General features: G+C 37.7%; 1 protein-coding gene across 1 annotated transcript in view; it reads right to left on the reverse strand.

The window, feature by feature from the left end:
* The window catches only part of magi2a (membrane associated guanylate kinase, WW and PDZ domain containing 2a), a 1,178,725-nt gene that overhangs the window by 341,782 nt on the left and 808,973 nt on the right, over positions 1–27,970 (reverse strand). Inside the window, exon 4 of the mRNA XM_051924022.1 lies at positions 11,996–12,211. Coding sequence (XP_051779982.1) covers positions 11,996–12,211 — 216 coding nt within the window. The remainder of the gene's footprint in view (positions 1–11,995; positions 12,212–27,970) is intronic.

A 27,970-nucleotide genomic window follows, 5' to 3' on the forward strand; every position in this document is an offset into this window, starting at 1 on the left:
GGTGGGCAAGCAGCTAAAGCTGATTTCACATTATGTGATTTCTTGTCCTTGGGTATGTCAGACCTGCTGACTGCTACTGTTGACATTGTTGCCTGACTGTGTCATTTAACATGGCTGAAAATCGCCAGGCATGTCAAATTTACAAACTGCCTGATGATCTTCTAAAAAAATGTCTTGCTTGCCCATTTTTGTCACTGCCAATTAACGTGCTGTCTAATGGAGCCAGAAGGGTTACGATAAGTTCATTAACAACCTTGGCCGTTTCCATCGTCATGCTACGCAGAACACAACACATCACACAGATGAACTTCTCTTCTCTTTGTGAGGTAGAAAATACCTGCGTCCATTATTCTTCATCACTGCATTATGCATTGTTGTTCTGGATGACCAATTATTGGTGGTCAGTTCTCATGCACAGAGATCCCACTCTTATGACTAAAGACAAAATCAAATCTGTTTGATTTTTTTGGAGCAAGTCACAGACTAGCTGGACTTAGTCGCTGGGTATGTCACATTAGCTTCACAGAAGTGAACCACTGACTGTCTCTCACGCTCTAAGATTATGCAAGTGAAGGTTACAACTGAAAATTATGTTAAGTGAAGGTTATGACTGAAAATTAGAGGAAAGTCGTGTACTGGAACAAAGCCCTTAGGGAAGTTTATGGTAATGTTGGGAAGGCAATAGGGAGCTCCAAATTAAGACCTCATGTGTAATGAAAAAACTTAACAGGTTATTAGAAGAATGATGATCCTGAATTCTTAAGAGCAAGGGTGCTACTTGAAGAAATATGTAGAGAAGTCTGAACAGATATAGAAAATTAAGTGCTATGTTGAGGTCATAGCCCATCAGTGCAGCAGAAACATCAAGTCTCAATCTTTTAATCTGATCCAACTCAGATTAAAAGTTGTTGCATTCAAGTATGGTCACTCTTATGATACAGATCACAACTCATATGCAAACTGATCGCATCCTGACACAGGATTTAAAAAAAAAAACATATCATATCTTCAGTAGGTGGGCATGTGTGAAAAAAAATGCAAGGCAATCTCTGAGCTGCAGAAACAAGCTAAACATATAACAGCGTATAGAAACAAATTTCAAGTTATAAAATGCCCAAATTGCATCTTCAGTGAGTGAATGCCAAAGAATATTATAGTTGTAGGGGAGCTATTGAAAGAGATGCCTCATATTTATGCGGAATGTGCCAGAAGTTATATTAAATTATAGACAGAATTCCTCTGGGGAGAATCTTGTACCTAAAAACTACAGTAGATGAGTACATAATTGGGTTTTGGATAAAAACTGCATGAGTAAAAGGAAGGAACTCATAGTTACATCTGAAAGTTAAATGGAGTTTTGAAGACATATGTACAGGTATAAAAATCATGCTACAACTTCTGCACTCCACCACTTGAACTTGTGACTAAAAATACCACCGCATAGTGGAAATGAGACTCTTTAGATGCTATGTAATTATGAAAATTGTTACTTACAGTATAACTGCATGATTGACAATACTCTCAAGTCATTCATTCTATTGTGTGATTTTTCTAATAAACTATTTGACATCATAGCATAGCAAGAAAGAGCAATGCTAAGGAAGAGCATGACTTCAGGTAGCCATACGCAATGAGGAAAAGGTCAAAATCCAAGCCAAAAAAAGCAAAACACTCCAAAGAATAATTAATTAGCATTAAAAGGCAGAGCATAAAGACATTCTTTGGTTAGTGACATGTTTACTTGGGGTTTGTGTTCTTCGTACAGCTTTGCTTTTTCAGTGTTTATTTTACTTTAGTTACAAGAAAGGGATTTCACTTAAAATAGAAAAATTCATTTAATCCTACATGTTTAAATGCTTGTACAAAGGGTAAAGCTTGAAAGTTCACAACCTACTACAGCACAAAAGTAAAAATCAATTAAAGCTGGGGTAAAGCACTGGGTATGTCTTTCCAAATGTTTATGTAAAAGAAACGTGAACTACTGTTTGCCATAGATCCTACACAACCAACAATTGACAATAGTACAGTAATCCCTCCTCCATCGTTGCGTTCCAGAGCCACCCGCGAAATAAGAAAATCCGTGAAGTAGAAACCATATGTTTATATGGTTATTTTTATATTGTCATGCTTGGGTCACAGATTTGCGCAGAAACACAGGAGGTTGTAGAGAGACAGGAACGTTATTCAAACACTGCAAACAAACATTTGTCTCTTTTTCAAAAGTTTAAACTGTGCTCCATGACAAGACAGAGATGACAGTTCTGTCTCACAATTAAAAGAATGCAAACATATCTTCCTCTTCAAAGGAGTGCGAGTCAGGAGCACAGACTGTCAGAAAGACAGAGGAAAGCAAACAAATCAATAGGGCTGTTTGGCTTTTAAGTATGTGAAGCACCGCCGGTACAAAGCTGTTGAAGGCGGCAGCTCACACCCCCTCCGTCAGGAGCAGGGAGAGAGAGAGAGAGAGAGAGAGAGAGAGAGAGAGAGAGAGAGACAGAGAAAAACAAACAGTCAAAAATCAATACGTGCCCTTCGAGCTTTTAAGTATGCGAAGCACCGTGCAGCATGTCGCTTCAGGAAGCAGCTGCACAGAAGATAGCAACGTGAAGATAATCTTTCAGCATTTTTAGACGAGCGTCCGTATCGCCTAGGTGTGTGAACAGCCCCCCTGCTCACACCCCCTACGTCAGGATCAGAGAAAGTCAGCGCAAGAGAGAGAGAGAGAGAGAGAGAAAAGTAAGTTGGGTAGCTTCTCAGCCATCTGCCAATAGCGTCCCTTGTATGAAATCAACTGGGCAAACCAACTGAGGAAGCATGTACAGTGGAACCTCTAGATACGAGTTTAATTCGTTCCAGCACTGAGCTTGTATAGCGAATTTCTCGTATCTAGAACAAACTTCCCCATTAAAAATAATTGAAATCCAGTTAATCTGTTCCGCACCCCAAATATATTAACATAAAAATCAATTTTCCTAACAAATAACACTGATAAATTATATATACTGTAGTCTACCTTTAATAAATAACACTGGTAAATAATATAACTGATTATTAAAAGAATCAAAACAGGTGTCCAAAGTGCAGTAGAGCATTCAATAAATCTTTAAATAAATAATCCTTAAAACAGTTGTGAAGTGGAGGTTTAAAATACACAAGAATAACAATCCTTTAACACGAGGTTAAAACGTCAAAAGGATGCAGTCTTTATAAAACAGATGACAATCCCCGGTGCTTCTTCTCTGTTAGCGTCTCACCTGCGGGCTCTGCAACAGGCGAGACACTCTTAATGCAGCTGACCTTCTCTACACCGTCCTGCTTCAGCTGTTTGTGTGTGTTTGTTTGTTTGTTTCTCTCTCTCTCTCTCTCTCTCTCTCTCTCTCTCTCTCTCTCTCTCTCTCTCTCCTTTTACTTCTTCTCCCCCTTAACCGGCTCGCGCTTCTCTATACATGCAGGGAGGACATGGCAGCTGCAGCCCATCAGCCACAGGAACAATCATGGGTGTGGGCAGTTTCCCACCTGTGCACTTAAGTGAGAAACGCAGACACCGCAGATCGCGGCTCACAACTGCTACCACGCCCCCTCGCTAAGCCGCGAGCTATACCCACAGCCTGGCTCGTGGCTCGTTACGCGAGCCAATGCTCGCATTTAGATCTGAATTTTTCGCTGATACTTTCCTCGTATTTTGAATTTCTCGTATACAGAGGTGATCGTATCTCGAGGTTCCACTGTACCAGAAATTAAAAGACCCATTGTCCTCAGAAATCCGCGAACCAGCAAAAAAATCCGCGATATATATTTAAATATGCTTACATATAAAATCCACGATAGAGTGAAGCCGCGAAAGGCGAAGCGCGATATAGCGAGGGATCACTGTACTTCATTCGATGTAATTTAAACTGGGCTCAGTTTAAATTGTAAAATGTTATTAAAAACATGTATTTGATGTACCCTACGAATGCTTGAAATTATATTCCATTATTATTGTAATTTTTAATGACTCATTGTTACAAAAATGTTTATAAAACAAAAAAGGGATTTGTCTGTTTTTGATGAAATAAATATAAATGTAAAAAGTTCCAACTATTAAAACAGTTAACTAAATACTCCAAATGTTACACCAGGTATGCATCTTCTAATTATCTGCAGTTGTGGTGGGTGTTCTTCATCTAAATGTATAGAATTCTGAGGCCTTAAGAGCCACAAGTTCCACTACTTATACACTGCTGAATGAAGATGCTGTAAAGAGCTACCTACAGTATATTAAGATCAGGCCTACTTAGGTTTTAACATTAAAAACATACAAGGGGGACCCAAAATTTGGTCAATAGCATAGGTGGATTGTGTAATTATCGACTGTGTTGCTGGGATTCGTATGCCTATAGTCTGGTTAATCAGTCTGCCAAGTGGCATTTGTGTTCTGAGTTGATTGAGCACATATTTCTGACATGTGCGTGACTTGTTTTTTTTTCTCCAAAGTGAAAAAAACATGCCAGGTAATATCGAAAATCAAAACAACAATTGCATTTTTGCAAATCAATGGACTGTTAATAAAGAGTTTGTTCCCTGTGAATGGACTATTATACAGCAACATTACACTGAACTGCTAAAGCGTCCATGGAAAAGCATCAGGAAAAAAGTCAGGAAAAGTGACGTGTGCAAAACTGCATTTTGCATGATGGCAATGCACCTGTACACACTGTGGCATCATGACACACATTGCGTTGTCAGTCAAAGAGTTCTTGACCAAGAACAATCTTGCTGTTGGTTTGTACTCACCCGATGTGACTTTTTTTCCCTTCTCAAAATTAAAATTTAGACAGAAGAAACACTAGAAAGAAAATCCCAGGAGGCTCTAGAGATAGTAACAAAGGATGGGTACAAGAAATATTTCCAAGAATAGAAGAAGCATTGGGACAAGTGTATCACATCTCAAGGGGAGTATTTAGATGGTAACTAAAATAGAATTTCTGTAAGTTGAATAACAGCTTTTTTGGTTCCTCCTCATATTTTCTCTTTTCTCTGCCTGTCTGTCTATCTGTATGTATGTATGTATATTTATACATTTTACCTAACACGGAAGATTAAGGTTGCACATTCGTGTTCTATACACACATCAGTGTTGAAATAAAAGAAAATTCTATGCAACCCTGAGGATGTTGTTTTGAAATGTCATTGTAAATGATGCTGAAAAATAGATGGCATGAAAGTGGAAGTTATTTTTTATGGGCCATAAAACGAATATTAATAGCAAGGTTTAGGAAAGCAGGAGTTCCTGCTGCAAATGCCACTATTATTACTTTCATGCAACGTCAGAGACAAAACAATGTAAAGAACTATTCAGAATATAATAAAAAAACAGTTGCAGTAATCCTACAAAATGTACATTATTATCACTGCCTGCATCTTGAAAAAAATATTAAACATTTGAATGATGAGAGTACACACTTTTTACTTTTCTTTTATAATAATATCATAACATTCTCAAATATACTTAATTCATAGGAGGACAGAGCCTAACCCAGCAGCACTGAACACAAAGCTTAAAATCACCCTGGGCAGGACACCAGTTCAACACAGGGTCCACTCATGCATATACCCCCTCTCGTACATATACAGAGCCAATACAGAATGAGTAATAAACCTAATTTTTATGCCACAGAGAATGCATATTAATTATCACCTTCTGTAAAAATTGTTGCTGTAAAACATTAGACATTTAGTCAACAGTCTAGGTTCTGATGAAAAATGGAACTCGCCTGAATATATGAGGGGCAACTCCAAAGAACTGATTTTAAATAGCAGGATAGACAGTGGTGATAAATTACAGTGTGGATGCTTCTGTTGTTGAATGCACTAATGAATCGTGGATGTTAGGCAAACAAAAGTGCTTTGCACGTCATGCCAGTGCTTGGAATGGTGTTCTTATTGAAATTAATCTGTGTGTGAACTAAAATAATAATAATAATACATTTTATTTATTTGTAGGTGCCTTTCTAAACACTCAAGGACACCGAACAATAGATAAAACACAAAAAAAGTTAAAAAATATAAAAAGTAAAAATGATTTCAGCACTACAGAGTCAAAAGCTCTGTATATTGTGGAACATATTAAAGAGTTTTAGGACCGTGTCAAAGTGTATCTGATAAAAGAAAAAGTAACTGAAAGGTCTTTTCAATCTGAACAGTCTGTCTAGGTGCAGCCTGCATATTCTTTCCATGTCTGCATTGATTTTCTCAAGCAGATCCATTTTCTATACAGTACACATCTCAAAGAAGTGAATAATTGTGACTATTAGTGAGGTTAGGTGGGTGTGTACATGGACAGCCTCTGCAACTACTATCCTATCCATGGATGCTTTCTGCCATGTGCATAGATCCTCTTGGATAGGTTCCTGCCCCTGTGGCTATGTTCTAAAATAGAAAAAAAAATCATAAAATGAACAAATAATTGCTGTAAGTCCATGCTGAAAAGTAAAAAATATTCCAACAGCTTCAGGCTCCATTTAAAAACTAGCACTGGACCATCACTGCACCACTGTACCATAAGGGAAAATTAATGTTAATAAAGCTTGTTCACTTTGAACAACTGGACTGTGAATGGCTGCATGGTGGTACAGTGGTTGGCACTGTTCTTTCACATATGTACAAGTCCTAGATATTTGAATCTCATGCCCAGGGAGATGGGAGGTGATAAGGGAGAGTAAATTCACGGTTGTGGTCAAGCCATTTTATTGGACCGACCGGGGTTCAAGACCTAAGACAGTCAGGCCCTGTAGAACAGCTAGGATTTTTCTTTGTCTGTTTCTGTCATGATTCTGCTGGAGCTCTCCAACTTTTATTCCTTTTTTTGGGGTTTTTCAATTTTTATTTGTTAATTATGTTCCTTTTGATTGTTAATTGTTTTTCCTTTTCAGTTATGATTAGAATCAAAGGGGGGTGGGGGGGCAATTCTGACTCATTCCCAAGTGCTGTTGCTAATCACAGTACAGTCACTTGGGGGCAAATAAAGAAGAGAGCAAGCCTCAGTTCATTGCTGAGACACTGCCTAATTCAACTTTTCAAGCTTGTCTTGATTTTTGGCGTGTTAAGTCAGGTCTCAAATTTCAAGTTATAGAATTTTTGGTTCTTGGATTTCAGTTTCAGAGGTTGTAAGTTTAGTTTATTTCAGTTTCTGGTCTTTTTTTTATTAAGAAAGTTTCAATCTTTGGCTTTTTTTTTTACATTCTAAACAACCTCTGTCCTATTTTTTCAGATTAATTAGAGTTATTACATTTGTTTATGTAAATAGAAGTTAGTAATTTTCCTTTTTTCTCCAAGTGTTTAATTTCTGCCCTTACCTTTTATTTAATTTTATTTGTTTTTGGGGGTTTATTGTTGGGCGGTGGCACGGTGGCGCAGTGGGTAGCGCTGCTGCCTCGCAGTTGGGAGACCTGGGGACCTGGGTTCGCTTCCCGGGTCCTCCCTGCGTGGAGTTTGCATGTTCTCCCCGTGTCTGCGTGGGTTTCCTCCGGGCGCTCCGGTTTCCTCCCACAGTCCAAAGACATGCAGGGTAGGTGGATTGGCGATTCTAAATTGGCCCTAGTGTGTGCTTGGTGTGTGGGTGTGTTTGTGTGTGTCCTGCGGTGCGTTGGCACCCTGCCCGGGATTGTTTCCTGCCTTGTGCCCTGTGTGGGCTGGGATTGGCTCCAGCAGACCCCCGTGACCCTGTGTTCGGATTCAGCGGGTTGGAACATGGATGGATGGATGGGTTTATTGTTGGTAAATAGATAAATGGATGTATGTATGGATGGACCTTTATGGTCCCAGCGAGAGTTAACATTATTTACAGAAGACTAACAAATAAGTAGATATTATCACAATAACAACTACCCTCAAATGTACACCAGACTTACTAAAAAGAAAGAAACTTCTGGCTTCACTAACGATAAAAAGAGCAATCACTATTGTACAACAAGGTCATGCTTGCTTATACAACCTGCAATGGGGTATTTCCCATCTGGGACTCCAAACCTTTAAAACCCTTTGTTTATCTTTATATTCTTGCAAACTGCAACAGTTACATACATAAAACACAAACATTCAGAGCTACAAATCTGTTTTTTTTCCTAACACCAGTACCAAAATTTCAAACAAAGAAAATCAGATGTGCTTCTTATTTCATTTTTGATTAGTAACAAAGTAATCCACCACTGTATTTTTATTTCAAGACTAAGAGGGGTCCATTAGACTTACTATAACTTCAGCAAGTGTAACTCTAACCCTATATGTAATGTCTCTTGGCTGCAGTTATTGGCTAGAGACCCATCTTTAAAAGTTTGCAGCCAACTAACAGGAACTAGAGATGTAAATGGAACAGAATAACTTAATGGTTTGAAAGCAAGATGCTGCTTAAACCACACAAAGATGTTAAATGAATACAAGGAAGTACTATAGGTTAGTTTCATTACATTCCTGCATTGTTAGAACTGTCTGTTTTCTATGACAACTGTGCTAACATTGATCAATAATGTACCCTTAGCAGAGGTCAAGTTATGAACTTTGTCATGCACTTGCGAGTAGGTGGCATTTAAAGGGCTTGCGCAATGCCAATAATTTCATCCCTGCGGCACTGTTATTCAAATCATGTTCTTCTTCATGTACAGACCTAAAACTCTGAGTGTCAAGGATCCATGATGTCACTTTTGGTTCCCTCTCTCAATCCCACCTCATCTGGTGATCTCCTAACTTGACATTGTAGAGCACGGGTGTTGAACTCCGGGCCTGGAGGGCCGCAGTGGCTGCTGGTTTTCATTCTAACCCTTTTCCTAATCAGTGACCAGTTTTCAATGCTAACTAACGTGTTTTCCGTTCATTTTAATAGCCCTGTTTTTAAGGATTCAGTGCTCTGAATTGATTGTTTTCTTCATTAAATGGCAGCCAATCAGAAATGAGATGTGAAACCAGCCAACAGATGACCAGCTAAATTGGAATGTCAAACTCCAGCCAATTTCACGCCAACCAGTTCCTTAATAAGATGCCAATTCTTGCTGTTAATCAAACCAATTACTTAATTCCACAGCTTGTTGCTGCTCTCATTCTGCCACAGCAGACATTTCCAAATCTGTTGATTTTCTGTTTTTTCTAAGAATACCATTGAGATGTTTTGGTGACTTGAGAGATCAACATTACTGAGACCATCCCCTTTCTTTATATTCAGATAATGTGGTTAGCTGGTGATGTGGCAGCTTGTTTTGTGTCTCATTATTGTTTGGCTCCTTATTAAGGACAAAGTAAGAACTAAGGAGTCTGAGTCAGTTAATTAAAACAAAGACAAAAGAAATTAATTAGCAGCAAAAACTGGTCACTAATGAAGAAGATGATTAGAATGAAAACCTGAAGCCACTGCGGCCATCCAGGACTGGAGTTTGAGACCCCTGTTGTAGAGTCAACCAACATATGAACTCAAATTTGAAAAGGTAACTGCCTTGTTCAATTTGCAAAAACACATTTGCAATTTTCTCTACAATATACAGAGATCATTGACTGGTGCCCCAAATTCTTTTCCAGACTGTTGTCTGTTCTTTTACAAGTGAACTGGCTGGCCAAGGAGTTAAGCTGCCATTACCAAAGTCACATGTTCATTCGAAAAACAAAGGCTTGCTCACTTTGTGACCCCAAGAAAGGTATCTACCCTGCCTGAACTGTGAGGGTTTAAATGAATAACTATATAAAAATATCTTTGTAATTTATATAAAAAAGCACTCAGAATTATAATTAACACATGAAAGGCACCTCAAAAAATAAAGCTTGTATGATTGATAACTTTATTTTGCATTTACTTAAAAGGTAGCCAAATGTGTTTTTACTAGTGATGTAGATTGCAAACACATGCTACTCTCCATTTAGCAGAATCTATACATATAAAAGGCAAAGCCCTCACTCACTCATCACTAATTCTCCCACATTCCATTTAGGTAGGAAGCTGAAATTTCGCATGCTCATTCCTTGCAGTGTACTTACAAAAGTTAGGTATGTTTCATGTCCTATGGAAACACCCAAGGGGAGGGGAAACGAGTGTACCCCCTAAACTGTACATATAGATAGGGGAAACCCCTCCTCACTATTTCTGCGACTTCCAAAATACGTAGGAAGCCCAAATTTCCCATGCTCATCCTTTACACTGCACTTACAAACATTAAGAATGTTTCATTTCACGCCGTGCCCCATAACGAACTTCGAAAATAACGTTTTCTTTTTGCCGGTTCTCACCATTATGCTGTAAGGAACTTTCGGAACTGACCTCTCCTTTTGGCAGTTTCATTCCTTATTTCTGTTAACAGAGGATTGATTTCATGGCAGAGATGCACAAGTGTCGCCCCCGGTCCGCCTTCCTTTTTCCGCACAGCCGCTGTCTGTGCACCTACCACGTGGTTGGCTCCCTGCCTATATACATTAACGACATCCCGCGCTCATGTGCCTCCTCACTCGTTTCCTTACTTTCCTCAGCTGTTCGTCGTGCTCACTGCTCCCTTCTTCTTTACTCCACTGCTTCAAGGGTGGAAGGACTGCTCATTCTTCTTTCAGGCTACCTCTAAACATCATCCATACTGATTCCAATTCAAATGCCTCCAATTTCCAGTAACGGTCTGCTTCACTGTGACAATAAAGAAGTCACAGAGCCAGACTCTAAAAAAGGTCGGCATTGACTTGACAGAAGATTGCTTCTAACATGGCCAACTGTACATCACATGCTCAAGAGTAAGCTCAGCAGACAGCTTGGTCATTTTACAGCCAGAGGTCAGAACTGCAAATGTCGTTTACAAAGAGATCCTTACATCCTAAGAATGTGCATTTCTCATACACAGCATTTACAATCATAAATTAAACTCTCTACAATCATCAAATTCACTCTCAATACTAAGATAAGCCTACGACAATTACATTGACAATCATGTTATGTTATTTTTAAACTGTTTCCTTTTATTTTTCATAACTTCTTTAACACACTACTTCTCCGCTGCAAAGCGCAGGTATTTTGCTAGTAATTAATAATTTTCATCCCAAACAGCTTGCATATTTAAAATGGAATCCATTTTCAAACCTGCTTGGTTTTAATTAAATATCAGAGGAAAGGAGCCTATCCTGTAAGCAGCGGTTTCAAAGCAGGCTACCACCGGACCACTATTCATGCACTTAAACTTAAGTTATGCAGGGCCAGCTTAGAGCTACCATTTAACCTGACACACATGTTTGGAATGAGACAGGAGAGTTTCAGATACAGGGAGAATGTGCAGACTATGCACAGACCCAAAACCGGACACAGGGGTTCACATCCATTCTCCGGGAGATGTGAGGCAGCAGCACTATAAGCACTATGGTACTCTGCAAGATTAGCTACAAAAACCATCTATCCAAAGTAAACATATTATTTTGAACAATGTGATTTTCCTTGGGTTTGCTATCTAATTGCAATGCCTGTTTCTCAGCAAATTGTCTCTAGGGGTGGTGCAGTACAAATAAATAAAATCCATAACTTTAGCACATCAAGTGCTTATTATTTTATTAAATACCTACTTAGGCATTCAGGTGTTTGCAAAGAAGTAAGATGCTGATGATTTTGTTACTTGATTGGCCATTGTGATGGCTGACTTCACCTACAATGTGTAAGTAAATTAGCCTTTTAAATTACAATCTGCAAACCAGAGCCATGAATACTAAATTAAAATGACCACTTGGTAACTCACAGTTGAACTCTTCATTAAAACGACATTTCTAGTAGGTGCCATTAAACTCTTTCATTTAAAGTCCACCTGGGGCGAGCAAATAAAAGACTACTGCTAATTTTGTATAATTAGCAAGTCAAGATGGTGGGGATGCCTAATGAGTCTGAGCTTAAATAACAAGGTCGTACATTACACTGCTACGTGAGAACCTACGTGAATCACATCTCGGGCCAGTGTTTGAATTGCATTGCACTCATAAAGCAAAGGATAAAGATCATAGAAAGAAGGCTAACCTGGAGTTATTGCTACACTGTTGCCATTGACAACTGGCCTCTCCTCTTCTTCCTCTTCTGGGGGGTCGATGCCAGCTTTCTCCATATTACTAACTGACTTATTTCTTTTTCGTTTTCCTTCTGCACTTGGTCTGGCACCTGGAAGGATCTGGTCTGTCACATTTAGCTGCAATGGGGTAGGTTCAGCTGGTGGCTTGGGAGTGCCGTAATAGTTATCTGTGAAAAATACGAAACGAAAAAGAATTAATGATCAGCTCAAGCATTAAATAAAGTATATAAAGAGTAGGCTCTTATATAAATGAGGCAAGATTAATTAAAAAAAAACATTCTCAGAACTTAATTTAACTGATTGTTGTGGGAGACCCCAGCTTATCAAAGAAACATTGAGCAAAGGCTGAAACGGCCCTGGAGAGGCCATTAATCAATCTTGCACACACCCACACTCACTTACACTAAGGCCAGTTTAGAGATGGCAATTAACTTGTGCATCATTTAGGAAGTAAGAGGATTACTGTGAGTAAAACCAACACAGACACAGGGAGAAAGTGCAGAATCCACACAGTAAAATTCATGTGTGAGATTTAAACCCAAGATGCAGGATCTGTAAAGCAGCAGTAGTAATCAGTACACTACTATAATAACTTTACTAATTATCATTAGCAAATTATGAATATTCATTTTACTGTATATTGCATGACTATGCTTATTTCAATGTAGAGAAGATGTTAAGCATTCAGGGCACTGCTATAAATTTTTCCTCTAGACATACATTTCTGGACCACTGGCTGCCCAATTTAGCAATCGGCATCAGGCAAAATACACCATGATGAAAATTTATTTCCATCATAGTGGGACATATATGACAAACCAAATCAACCTCCGTGTTCATTTAGTTGTATGGCACCTACCCTGGACTCTCTACTGAGGTATTTTCATGGAGCTCCATCAATTTATCTTAAGTCTAAATGTTGACCCCCTTTACTGTTTATTTCAGAACTCTTCTTCTGGCATCACCTTACTAAAATGGAATATACCATTCTTTATTAGGCTAAAACTCTGTCCACCCACTCATGCTCTTTTCTTTCTAACCTGCTTCATAAATTCAGGGTCATGGGGAGATGGAGCTTATCTCAGCAGCAGTGGGTGCAAGGCAGACACCATCCCTGGACAGGATGCTAGTCCACGACAGGGCAGACTCATGCATACCCCCACACACATTCAAACATTCTGAATTTTTCATCACCAATTTACCCAACACGGGTGTCTTTGAGATCCATATCATCACAGGAAGAGTTTGAATTCCACTTAGGTAGCAATCAGACCAGGCTTTGGATGCAGGGCGCTGGAGGTGTAAGCTAGAAACTTTAACCATTGTGCCAGCTTTCGCAGGTTCAACTGACTCCTCTGTTTTCAAATGAAACACAGAAATTAGACCTTTTCCAGGCTTCAATCTTGTTTTCACTTGGACTACTGATGTCAATGAGCTCACAAAGTCTTCAATTTGACAATATCTTGTAAGCTTGTTTTCTCGGTAAAGTGACCCATGACAAGATGATGTGATTAGAGTTGTTGATGAAAAGGTTTTTTTTTGTTTCAATAGTTCTTGCTTATTTTTTATAGATTATATTTTCAGACCATAAAATACAGATAACAATGGTTTAAAATTTGTTTGTTCATAACTTACTATATTATCACACAATGTATGCAACAAGAGACTGCCGTGATGCAATCAGAAACAGTTAAATAAATTGGTAAGAACTTCTGAAAGTTTTGGGGTGGAATATTATTGGACAACACAAAAACCAAATATATTCACTTTAATGCAGTATACTTTTATTTTAACATCTGTTATGCAGGACTGGTGTTAATTAATTTTAACATCCCAATGTGGTGTTAAGCACACTTCAAGATAACACACTTTAAGGCAGCTAATTCTAACAAGCTTGGCGTCATTAGAATATTGTTTTTTCATGTCTTGCATTTAACTTCAGTGTAATTCTTTAAAATTGATTATATTTTTGTGGGAATTGTGATGGACTGGTGTCCTCTTCTGGACTGTTGCTTCCCATTTAGCCCAGTGCTGCTGGGACAGGCTCAGTCTCCCTCACAACTAATGTTTGGATTAAGTGGACTTGAGAATGTTATATCAAAATATATTTTTGTAGCAAAGCAGTGTAATTTACTGATTTTTTATCATTCATGTTATATTTTAATCCGGCATTGGGTGTGCAAATAAGAATTTCACTGTGCTCTGTACTGTATATGTGAAAATATTGACTGACCTTATAAATTTATAATATTACTCGATTTTTTCATGTTTTTGCCCATCTGCTTTGATTTTTCTTCAGATACGAATTTCTGGTTAATATTGACAATCTACATATAATTATTTTCATTGTTTGACTAAGCAACATAATATGAATAAATATGCAGTTATTCTGTATGTCTTAAAAAAAAAGAATTTTTCTATAGTTTAATGGTGAGTCAAAGTGGAGTATGTAGCTGATGTATGATCCTTATCAGCCAGTTCTAGCAAATAAAAAGTTCCTCAGTTACCTTATGTCCAGATTAGCCACAGTCATCATGGAATTTCAACAAAACATTAAGACATACTCAAAAAAAAAAAAAAACATATCGTCTGTTATGGGTAATGCAGGTTTGAGAAGGCTGTATGTATGTACATATTGTTAACCAGGAATAAAACAAGAAACCAGATCACTTCCAATTCACGTGAGAAAATAAATACACCCACTTTCAACTTTGTGCTTTTGACTTTAGCCAACAGAGGGCATCTTACACCAGGACACAACTGATACAACCAAGTTTCAGGATGAGAAAATACACTATTTTCCAAAATTGCCTTCATAAACCAGGCTCTATTGCTCAAAACAACATTATTCTACCCCAGGTGAGCTCTGTCCTTACTATGAAAGCAGTCTCCACTTCCAACTCGTCTGACTGAAGAGGACAAACTTATTTTAAAGCTGGGCCCTGGACTGCTTCCTGTATGTCACAAATACACCCAGCAGCACGTTCAAGCAATACAGATTAGGGCAGTGAAGCCATCTCCCAAGAATTTCCTTCAGCAGCTCTAGGATGGGTCTGCCAGCTTCAAAAACACTGTTCAAGCAGTTCTGTGTGAGACCAGCATGCAACAAAGCCAGTGGTGCCCAGTATGCTTGTGGAACATATTGCCCTGGCAGGTAGTACTCGGTTGTTCATCCATTATGATGGCTTCCCACCCAGGAAAGATAGCATTAACCATCCCACAACTAGGGTCACAAGTCCTTACCCTCCTTTAGATGACATAACCAACAATCATCTAAATGTCCGCAGAATATAAAACTGATAAATCTCACCACATATAACCACAACATATAACAGATTCCACTTCATTATTTTTATTCAAAACAAAATAAGGCAACATAAATAATCTGTGTGAAAAGGAAATTTGCTCCAAGATTCATGAATTTACAGAAATGTTTATAATAACTGAAAGTATTAATTTTGTATACGAGTTTATCACATTCTCATTTAATGACGTTAAGGCCCATTCTAAAACCTTGATTGGTTTTTTTTTTCAGCCACTCAGGTGTGGATTTCTTGATGTGTTTGGGATCATTGACTTATTGCATTATCCTTTTTCGGCCAGTTTTGGCTATCAGAGAGCTTTGGCCTCCTATTCTTCCCTACGGCGTAGTTCATGCTGGATTCAATTTTAGGCATCTCAGTCGTTAGGCTGAAAATCGTCTCCAAATTATCATTTCTCCACCACCCTGCTTGACAGCGAGAGGTTGTAGTGGTAAGTATGCTGTATTTGGCTGTCAAGGCATTGCGGATAACTACAAAAACAAATCCACCTTGGAATAGGCAGACCAGAAGAGATTTTTCCAAACTCCTTTGCTTCTTTCAGATGTAGAAGTGTATGCCTAGGATTTGCTGTCATGATTTTACTGAAAAGATGATGCTTGCTCCTGTTTTGGCTTTTATAAAAGCTACATCTGTTCAGTCATTTTTTGATTTTTAAATCATGAACTATAACATATCTTGTTAAATACAGGGATGGGCAATGTCATTCCTAGAGGGCCACAGTGGCTGAAGGCTTTTGTTGCCACTCAATTGCTTAATTAGAAACCAATCCTTGCCAGTCTCAGACCTTATTTAATTTTATGGCCCATCAGTCTGCAATGTTAGGTTCTTATATTGTAGATTTTTTCCTTTCCAAAGATATCATCCAAATGATTTGAAGCCTAAAACGGATCATTTTCAGTCTGTCACATTTTTCTCTTAAAAGTTTTATTAAACATAATCATGCATGACGAATCCACACAGATTGTTATTTGCATCTTATTGCCAATAAGGAGCCTTTAAAAGCAGTGAATGCAGCTGTTTAAGACTGCAATAAGCAATTGAGGGTGGGGCACCTTAACAAGCGAGACCACTAAAATGAAGCATCAAAATATCACTTGAGTAATAAGTGCTTCTTCAGCAATAATTGACTTCTCATTAAGAAAATGGATTGGAACAAAAACCTGTAGCCACTGCGGCCCTCCAGGATCGACATTGCTCTCCCCTGTGGTATAAGGCGACGGCAGACCCCTCAGTGCAGCTTTTGCATGATTTGTAGTTTCTCAGAGCATTATATGGTCTGACTTTTAGGTACATTTTCTGGGATGCAGAGCCGTTCAACATTCTTTCCTCCCTCACGTAAAATTAAGGAATTAGACCTACATTTTTTTTGTTGAGGCCTACATATTTTATAAACTTGAAAAATACTTGGAAAAATATTTAAACTAATTATATACCCTACATCACTGAAAACGTTATACAGTCATTACAAGTAGTAACAATTTTACTCTTTTTTTAGAGTGGGTTATAAAAGGGCAATCCTAAAGAAATATTTTTTGGTGTAAGATTCTTGCAGTGATTTGCTTCTCTGAGGTAAACCTTTCATAAGGAATGCCTCTTTTTGCTGAATACTGAAGGAAGTCTCAAGTTAATAGGATTTTTTTTTATTTATGACTAATGTTTATAAGAATACATTGCTATTTCACTGTAAGAAACAGTATATTTATGTTCAATTTTCTGAACTCATTTTTCCCTTACAGAGATACATTTGAATCCATAAATGCAGCACTGGACACAAGGTAAGAAGCTACCCACGGCAGAATATCAGTCCATGACAGGATAGAGAAATTCCCTTTCCTGCATGAGACATGGGCACAACTTAGCTATTAGCTAAGCCAATGAGCCTGATGGACTGAATAATCATCTTTTGTTTGGGGGCAGTAATATTCAGCATATTTGAATTACTCAGCATCACTTTGCTCTTGTGTGTTTCCTCTAAGATGGATGATTCTTTAGGCACACAACTCTTTCAAGTATGCTTTAAAGCCAGCACTTTTCAAAAACATTTATTTTCTGTACTTTTAACATTTCTTCAACTCATTTTCTATCTCCAATTGCATTTCACGTTTTCTGGCTTAGAAAAGTGCAGGCGCCGTCCTACAAAGCTTAGCACTGCAGTACTTTAATCTGCTGACAAATTGCAGTCAGTCAAAAGATTACACTCTGAGCACATTTTTTAATTGAAGAAGCAGCAAATATGCTGTGTATCTTTAAAAGGTTACTGTTTACTGGACTGACACATTCCCAATCATTTTGCCTCTTTCAATGTGTGGAAGGCTTCAAGATCAAGGAATCTGTTCATTTGTCAATTTCCCCGAGCTTCTTACCTGCATCCTCAACTGGATGCTAAAAAGCTTCAATTTGAAGACTGAATTTTCACTAAGATTATGTCTTCATAAAGCCCCTTTTTATAGTGTTTAATAAAATGCGCTATTTAAATGTCCCATAAATGCATCCCTACAGTAAGGAGGACACCATTTTATTGCAATGGCTAGCATTGCTGCCACACACGTTGGTTTAGTTCAAAGCTCAGTTGCAATCTGTGTGGACTCTGCACATTTCTTCACGTATGTCTGTCTCCCTCTAAGTGTTCTGATTTTTGACAATGTTTTAAGGATATTCACATTGTATTTATTTGTGTCTCAAATGTGACCTAGGAAGAGTGATATTTTCTGCTTGGACCTAGGGCTGGCAGAATTTGCACAGGCTACCCTATGATAACAGAAGACATGGATTTAGAGTATGAATAAACACATGGATATTGGTTTAATTTTGTAATGTTGAATTTGTTTAGTGATGATCACCTGCTGTTACTTGAAAACAAGAATGACACCCACCAATCTTGGTGTTTTTTTCTTTTTCTTTTTTTAAATTGGCTGAGAAATTCATTGAACCACAAATCTTGAAACACCAGGAACAATACATTTTCACACATTTGAAAAATACTCAACAGTGCTTTGTAAAGATATTTATATTAGAGGACAAGATGAAACACATGAATACAGTAAAGAGAGACAAATAAAGAAATGTATGGACCCTATAACTAGGTTTTAAAAAGTAACGGTTTATGGACAAAACCCACAAGGACCTAACTCAAGGATCACAAGGATCAAACTGTTTAAGTGAAAGGTCTTCTGAGGTGATCTGAATAAAGCCATCAATACCAAGGCGATAATTTAATTGTACAGTTTCGATTTTAGCTTTTTTGCCAAAAAAAATGTTTATTCACACTGTGCAGTTGATAAGGGCAGTACAAGCCATGATCTCAACTAAATGCAAAACTCTACTGAAATCTGTGCACTAAAGCTTATTTGTCAAGATGACCTACCACAAAATATTTTGCCATGTGTGCATACTGGTCTTTGATGAGAAAACCTTGAGAGTTATCCTTTCAATCTGGACAACCTCGACAACACAACAGTGAAGACAACCATTCAGGCAGTTATAGTATGTTATTAAATATAGATTTTATTGTATTTAGTGTTTTCTGGGCAAAACCATGTTTAAGCTCAGGGAATCCAACAAGAGTGTTCACAGGTAGACCAGAAGAAATATGACAGCAAAGTACAATCACATTATATCTACACAACACATCAGTGCAATGCATTGTAAAGATTAAGATGCCATTCACAGTCCCAGAGCGTTTCTGCTTCAAGTTCACCTGCAATACACCCAATAAATTCAGCACATGCGGTGTTAATATTATACATTTTCGATACATTCATTTAGCTCTTTTCATCGTATATTTTATAATTCCACACACATTTTAAATGTGAAAAATGGCTGTTGCAACATCACATTACAACGCTTGTTGCCACAGGCCTCCATCTTACCATACAGTCATGGCCATTTTAGCCATTTTAAACGAGGAAAATTAGCAGACAGAAGAAAACAAATAAAAACAAACGCACACAACCCAAAAGTGCAAATAAACAGACGATGAATCTAACACATGCACTAAAAACTGTTTTAAATCTAGTCCCAACCAACAATTTAATATTTTAAGATATGGTACAGATACAATCAACTGCCGTATCATCATAGTTTGCCTGATTAACAATGATGTCAACATGCTATCCACTGAATCAAGCTGCAGACCTGCATGGTTAAGGTGCCACTTCTGTCTGATAGACATGGCTGTAATGTTTTAAAACTGTATCATCACATTTGCAGTTCTGCCTTTATTAAGAATCCCTATTTTGCATTATTTTCTTTAAATAAATTATTTTCAGGATTTTGGAATTCAATACTCCAAATACCGGTAATCATTCCAAACAGGGCTAAGAGACTGAAGATAAACATGATCAGTTTAATTCACTTTTTTTCCTTTAGAACACAATGTCTGTATTACTGTATTGATTAAACATCATATTGCTGTTTGTGTTTCGTTCTCACAATAAAATAAACTTGTTGGGAATTAAATCATACGCAATGCAAGTACATAAAGAAATTGGAAAAAACAGGTAGTTAACAGTGTAAAGTGTATTAAGAAAAAAAACTGTAACAAAGTTGAGCTGAAACATCACAAGAAGAGTTAATGATCGCAAATCTACAGTATATGCTATTGTCTTATGTAGGTTGTGTACAAATTAAGCAGCTTTTAGCATTCCTGCTTGTAACGGATGAACAGCTGAAATCAGTTTATCAAGCTACTACTTTGCCTGTTTCTCATTCTATCTAGTTACTTGTACCTATGGAACAGTGGCAAAAAGACTCCAGACCACATTTTGCCACCTTTAGAAAGTGGGTAGTGTTAGGTTGCACGGCTGGCAGCATTTCTACTATTATTCATTGTAAGAGACCGACACTTGTCTGCTGCCTTCTCTGTTTGTTGTAGCATCACTGTAATAATTCCCATACCCACATCTGCCTGGAGTTTTGTTCATGCTCTCTGTGAACAATTCATGCATGCACAAATGCTGCTTTGCATTTGGTGTGTCCCACTGCCACACTAAGTGTTTAGAAGTAGTAAATCATAAGCAAATGAGCTATCAGCCTTTTCCTGATTTTTCTTAGAAACTACTAAACACCATCTTTGTGATGTTCTTTTCTGCATTTTTATAGAAACATTGTATTTTCTCATCAGTTTCAGTTTACCCCGCTTATTTTTCTTTTCCTCTTACTTTTTTGTCCTGATTGATTGTAGTTTGGCGATAGTCTGCTTCTTAGAACCATCGCTGGTTTTGCAGAGCAGACCCTTGAGTAACACTTCATAGGGCACCTGCTAGCCTTACCGTAATGTGGCTTTGAGGTATGTCTTGCTTCTGTTACACCACATCTCGTCTCTCTGTCACTGCAAAAAACAAGGTGCAGCAGCACAACTTCAATTTTTCATGCCGGCTTTATCCTGACCCCCAGGTGCAGTACCTCAAATCTTCATTTGGCAATTACTTTAAATTATAAGTTAACAATGGCGATGGGAATGTACTAAAAGCCCAAGGTAATTTATTTAAATAATTACCCCTCTCCTATTTGAATTTGAACAAATGTATAGCAATTGGTGGTCTCAGGGTCAGCTCTAGGCTCGTGGCGGCCCTGGGCAGAGAAAAAATAGGTGGCCCCTTCGCCCGCCAATGTCAATATGGTATCTTATGCACGGTATCTTATTAACTTGTAAGACGACTCGCCCACTTGCACTAGCTTCGTTTCTATATGCGTGGTCTGTAACTTGAAAACCAAGTGGCAGCCCATGATATTCTCATTACGGCAGAACGTTATAATACTACATATAGCTTACTGCTCCGACTCTAGCGACATTAGTAAATACAACGTACTAATTAACAAAAAACACAGTGTTTTTCGGCCACATTGCTGTCAGCTGTGTCATTATTTTCTCTTTCTGTTTTATATTCAATATATATTGGTGTGGCGGCCCTGTGCAGGTGCACAGTTTGCACATGATTAAGGCCGCCCCTGGTGGTCTGTAGCAAATATAAGATAAGCTGAACAAACTTGTCAGTCATGGCATTAACCCAAGAACTGAAAGTTCATTATGAAAAATTAAACATGGAAATATGCATAAAAACAAAAATGAACAAAGGCTATGGATAATAAAATAATAATTTGCAAAAATGTTATCATTATTATCATAGACGAAGAATTTTGTTTTTAAAAGAAGAGGGACCATGAAGTGGCATGACGTTTCACAGGCTCTGAAGCAAACAATCACAACCTCTCCTTTTTGAATAAACATAGGAAAAATGTATTTTTACTGATTTTGAGTTTTGGGTGGAGACTGTTAATGATAATGTAACAAGGTCCTTCTGCTTCCAGCTAAAGCACTGTGGGAAGTCTGTTACAGTTCATCAGCTCTCTCTAACCTTTGTAAACAGAGCAACTGTTCACATTCACAAACAGGGACCTTGAGGCAACATATACATTACCGTAGCAGCAGTCAAAATCTCACACACATTTCATTATGCTGCGTGTTGAGAAAGCAGCAGGCAGTGGCTGCACAGATGAGTCTGCTCTAACTTGATCATAAATAAGGACACTTATTTTTGGTTTATGCGGTTTTCTTTATTACACACTGACAGGACCATGCTGGAGGCAGTACCTTCACCTCCTAAGCCTTGACTCTTAAATGGGTTGAGGCGTATTTATCTTCACACCTACTCTATGTCTTTTTCATGTCAAGTGCAGATCTACTAGTTTCATTGATCTGAGTTGACCTACTAAATGAAGTGCTATAAAAAATTAATTGAAATGAAGATAGTGTAGACACCCTAGGCCATGGTTTCTTCTACATTATATATAAAGGTGAGTGGGGAATTATTTAATCATTTTTCTTTTCAAATTAGTCAGTTTTCAAGAGTTGCTGAGCAAACTGAAAGATGACAAACAAGAGATCTGTCTAGCTCATTTCTTCAGGTACTAACAAAATGGCCCCAAGCACAACATGCACCACATACTGCCAGATTGCCGGAACTAAGCTATAATGCACAATCCAAGTGTTCAGCATTTTCACCTTCAGTAAAAAAAAAGTCTGTAAAATACATATTAACTATTACAGAAAACAGAGGACTGACACTAAAGAAAAGGTTACAATCTCCATCCATCCATTTTCCAACCTGCTGAATCCCAACACAGGGTCACGGGGGTCTGCTGGAGCCAATCCCAGCCAACACAGGACACAAGGCAGGAACCAATCCTGGGCAGGGTGCCAACCCACCGCAGGACACACACAAACACACCCACACACCAAGCAAACACTAGGGCCAATTTAGAATCGCCAATCCACCTAACCTGCATGTCTTTGGACTGTGGGAGGAAACCGGAGCGCCCGGAGGAAACCCACGCAGACACGGGGAAAACATGCAAACTCCACGCAGGGAGGACCCGGGAAGTGAACACGGGTCTCCTAACTGCGAGGCAGCAGCGCTACCACCGCGCCACCGAGGTTACAATCTGCCCCTTAAAAAATAAAGACGGTTCAGCTCTACATAATGAGACACTGGAAAAAGATATATATATGCAGCATAGAAAGCTTTGTATTTATTTAATCTGGTGTAGGGAAGATGAATAGATCAATTGATGTTAATCAAACAATTAATTTACTTTTGGGAATGACAATAATTCATAAAAATATTTGGTAAGGATTCACTTTATAACCCTTCCCTTTTTAATATACATAGGGAATCTTGGCTATTAGTGAAATATCAAAGTAAGTCAAGGACACCCATTTTTAAACAGAGTAATGCAATTTATTGATAAACAAAACGATTATAAAAATAGGACAACTGCTTATTTGTATTGACATAAAAGATGGAACACAAGAAAACTTTGACGGATAAATATACAAGAAGAGGCTGTTCTTAGTCCTTAGTTTGTTTTTGGAGCTTCTTGATTTGATAAGCATTGCGTCAAGTGTTTAGTTGTTTGGATTCTAGCATGGTGATATACTAAATTAACACTGAAGCTGAAGATGAGACAGGGCTTATGGTAAGCTGTGAATTGATGCTCCTTTGTTTCAATACTGGTCAAAACGCTTGTAAAAGATAGGATGTTTATAGTCATTCATGAGCTTCTTACACGGTAATAAAAATGATTCAGCAAGATTTCACCTTGTTGTTTACTAGCTACTTAGAATTTTTGGCACTAGTCATCCAGTTTTATAATAGTAAATCTTTAAAGGACAAGTTAGTTCTGGGATCAAATAAAGAGCTTTGCTTGGATACCTTGCATTTGCAGCAAATCACACTCATTGTGTTTGTCACATGGTTCTTCATCCATGTCTCTGGTGTGCCATTATTTTCCTTATCTCTGATTTGGTCTTGGGTTCTTTTCCATCTCTGCTGTGGGTCTCAAAAGGAACAAAGTGACTTTGACACAAGAGTTTGTCGAGATTACCTTCTTTTAGATTCTAAAATCTTTCCCTGGTTCTCGACTGGTTTCTCAGAGATGGAAAGAATGGGTATACCTTCCAATGAAAAAGCAGAATTTCCTGACTATCTTCCATCTCTTCAGTACCAGAGATTGTGATTTGGCCAGCATTAATGCTATCCACTCCAGCCCCTAGAGGATTTCTTTACACCCCTGTATCAATGTAGTTATTACTGTCAGGTCATCCATTAAGGTCCTGTTGGTTGGCTGACAGATGCCTGACTTGATCAGGGGTAGTCTATACTCTGCTTCTGCTGAGCTGGCCAGCATGTCAATGCTAAAAGCTAAAAAGGACCTCGGAAACATTAAATCCAGTAATCATCTTCCCCAGCTGATGCCTGAAACTGTTGTAATAGTCTATGATTAGATCTCTGATCTTACCAGAGGCATGATGCAGGTATAATGCTACCCACACCAGTTTGTGTGGTATGGAGTCATAAATCATAAATCTCACAGAAAAAAAACCAAAAAAAACATTACACTTGGGGGAGCATTCTTTACATGCAGCTTTTCCAGTATATGTTTTGGTCAGGAGGCTCTTTACAATTTTATTTATAAATGAAAAATCTATAAATAACAAATTTCTAAGCTTTTAGAGGTAAAGAAAACTCATTAAAAAATTTTTAATATGACAATAAAGTTATAAAACCGTGTTAATCTGTTACAAGGATAAAGGAAAATGTAATGGAACACTATGGAAAGAGAAGCATAACAAGCAAGACTCTATATTAGAAAAAAACACAAATGAAAGTCAGTCCTGAGGGATCTGGCCAGCTGGACCAGGTACGCGTTTAATCATTTTCACAGTGACATTTAAATTCAGAAGGCAATCCCAGATATTCCCTAGGGTGCTTAATGCAGTAAATCAGTTTTGAGACAATCTGCAGATTTTCATCCTTTAACTAAAACATAAAGCCTCACCTGACTACAGATGGACTGAGGTCTACCTCTAACAGCCCTTCATTAATAAATTCAGAAAAGCTTAACATCAGAAATGAAAACACTCTAAACGTAATTAATATGGTCATTTTCCAATATGACCTTGATAGGATTCAGGTACCTTTTAAAAATAAGCATTTTTTCCTGTGGAGTTAATGCTGTATGAACACTACTTCACAAAATTACACTAGGAACACTGGGCAGATGGCAGAGTTGCAGAGTCATTCAAAAGCCACATCTGGTTAAAGTTTTATGTTTTTAGAGGTAAGTTCATTTGAGAAATGTAATTTTGTTCACATAGAGATAAATACACACATAATATGTGCAGTCAATTCTTGTTATCCGTGGGGGTTATGTTCCTGAAGACCCCAGCCGAAACAGAAACCGCAGATACTGAAGGATTTATCATACAGGAAAAATAGGGTTAGGTTCTGGTACACCTTATTCACGATACACTTTTACTACCCTTTGCCATAAACATATAATTGCATGTACTCAAAATTAACTAAATTTATCACAATGCATCCCATCTTAGGGAGGCAGGCTGGGTCAAGACTGGTAGGGTGAGACAGGATCAGGCTGACATGCTGGCCCCTTCACACTTACACCCTCGAGGCTCAGGAACTATCCTTCACAAATGGGGTTCAATGGCTTACTCACGCCTCAGCACCAGGAAGACATTTATCGTTTCATTCAGTTCAGAGCTTGTGCAACCCAGGACATCTGAAGATATCACAGATCTGTTATTTGTCAATCTCACATGTTGTTTCTACATGACCGACATCACTCTGCATGGCCGCAGATAGACAAAATTAGACTGCAGGCATTGTAAAATGGGCTACACCTTTATAATAGCATATAAGTGATTGCATGGATAGCGAGGATTTATTGTATATATGAACAGTGTATATGTAAATGAAATGGGTTTATCGAATACTACAGGGATGGATTTGACTGAGACACCACCTCTAACCCGATTTCCATTTGCCCTAGAATGGAGGAGAACAATCCAGAGAACCACTGATGCCACTTCTGCTGGGAATATTGATTATTAATATTATATATATATATATATATATATATATATATATATATATATATATATATATATATATATATATTAATTATTATTAATATTGATTATTAATATATGATTATGTGAATTTCCGCTTGGGATTAATAATCTATCTATCTATCTATCTATCTATCTATCTATCTATCTATCTATCTATCTATCTATCTATCTATCTATCTATCTATTATCCTGCCTCTTCCATTTTGGCTCTGCTATATAAATCCATCGGCTACAGGAAGTCCTTGGCAATCTTGAGTCAGCCTTCATGTAGACTGTGTCCCTGAAGAGCTCTTTTTTTTGTAAGATAATGTCAAGACTGACATATTTTTTTCAACTGTTTGAAATTTACAAGCCACTTTAACTTTAAACAGGGCATAAAATGGCGTTACCCGCTGGTACCCCAAATATGTATCCTGTTATTTCTCATTATTTAACAATATATTTAAGAGTAGTGTTGTTTATTTAAACCAGATATTTAAATTCAAATAAAATTTTGCTTTAAAAAAGAAAAATTTACAATATTTCAAAGAACATAAGGTACATTATAAACACAAATATGCATGAGAATAACATAATATTATCCAACCAACAATAAATTTCCTAACAAACATACCCAGTTCAGGCTGTAATAGATGAAAGATGGGAAACAATAGCAGAAGATGCCCCAGTCCATCATATGTCACTGTCAAGCACATACCCACAGCTACTTTTACAGGAACATTTTCAGAATTGTCAATTTATGTTTTTGCATTATTATTTTTCTTCTGATCTTTACAGTTTTGTCATTATTGTTAATATTGATTTAGTTAAATATTATTTAATATCCATGTATTGTCTATATTTCTTGTAATGTATGGGTGCAGACTGACAAGTGAGGCCACAATGTCTTCACTGCTGTGCCACCACCCTCACCCTTATTATAGAGGCTGTGGGATTGTGTCCTTCTGAGTGTCATTGTGAGAGCTGTGGAGTGTTCATCATTGTAAATTGTGATTATTTTCTGTTTAACATTAATATTTTTTTGGATTATTTTTCTGGAGACATATTTCTTAAATATTAATTAAATGCTAAGGTTTTTTGGGATGCTGAACCCAATTCTGATATTCCGTTTCTGTTTCACTTTCATTTTGACATTAAGGTTTATTGCCACCTTTTTGAAATGCTATTTTGTGATTGTTATAGCATCACTATTGTAACTGGGTCGAAGGTCATGACAGGAGGTAATCAGTGTAAATGTTGCACTGTTCCCTTCCTCTTTATCCGAGTTTGACAGATAACCACTGACTCTTAGCACTTTGATTTGTTATGTTAGTTTTCCTGGTATTCGATTATTCTATGATTTAGGGTTTTGGTTTGGCTCAATTAAAGTTTGACTTGCTTTCCTAGGTTAAGAACTTAGTGTATTTCCTGTCTAACATATTACTCTCTGGTCCACTATTCATATTATCTCTGCTGTTTTAACAGAACATAAGCTTTTTGTTGTATTTTTGGGGTTATGGCTATTTTTTTCTTCTGTTTTAGGATATTCATTTCTGGGGTGTGGACTGAACTCATTAGCCTTGGGTTGCCTTGTCAGGCGAACCCATTTTTTCTGCTTTGCCTGTTTACCCTTCTTTATTGACTAAGCAAAAAAGTCATATATATATATATATATATATATATATATATATATATATATATATATATGTATCCATCGATCCATCTTCTAAACCTGCTTATCCAGAGCAAGGTAGTGGGGAGGCTGTAGCCTATTCTTTCTCTGATTAGTAAAGTGTGAAATAAAGGATGCTTAAATATAGTGTATTTCTGAGAAAAAATAAAGACCACAACAATGCAAAGGACAACCTTACCACCTTGAAATAAAGCAGATGACCATTCCGCAATGGGGCGTTTGCTTTACTTGCTCTTTCTTTACTATGCTCAATTCTGCTATCTGCAGAGAAGGGACATTTTACTGCTTATTAATCGAATACTATTATTTAAAATAACTGAATTCTGATGTAATGTTGTTAGCAAAGCTCCTCACCCTCCATCTCCAGAGGTTATTCATAAATGAGCAAATACCATGTGCTGCCTTCTGCATATTATAGATGTAACCCCTACGCTATCCCATCCTGCAGCTCTTCCAGCTCTTGATACAAAGATGGCTTTTGACCACATGAAGTGGGGTT

Source organism: Erpetoichthys calabaricus, chromosome 1 (assembly GCF_900747795.2).
Source record: "Erpetoichthys calabaricus chromosome 1, fErpCal1.3, whole genome shotgun sequence".
NCBI lineage: Eukaryota > Metazoa > Chordata > Cladistia > Polypteriformes > Polypteridae > Erpetoichthys > Erpetoichthys calabaricus.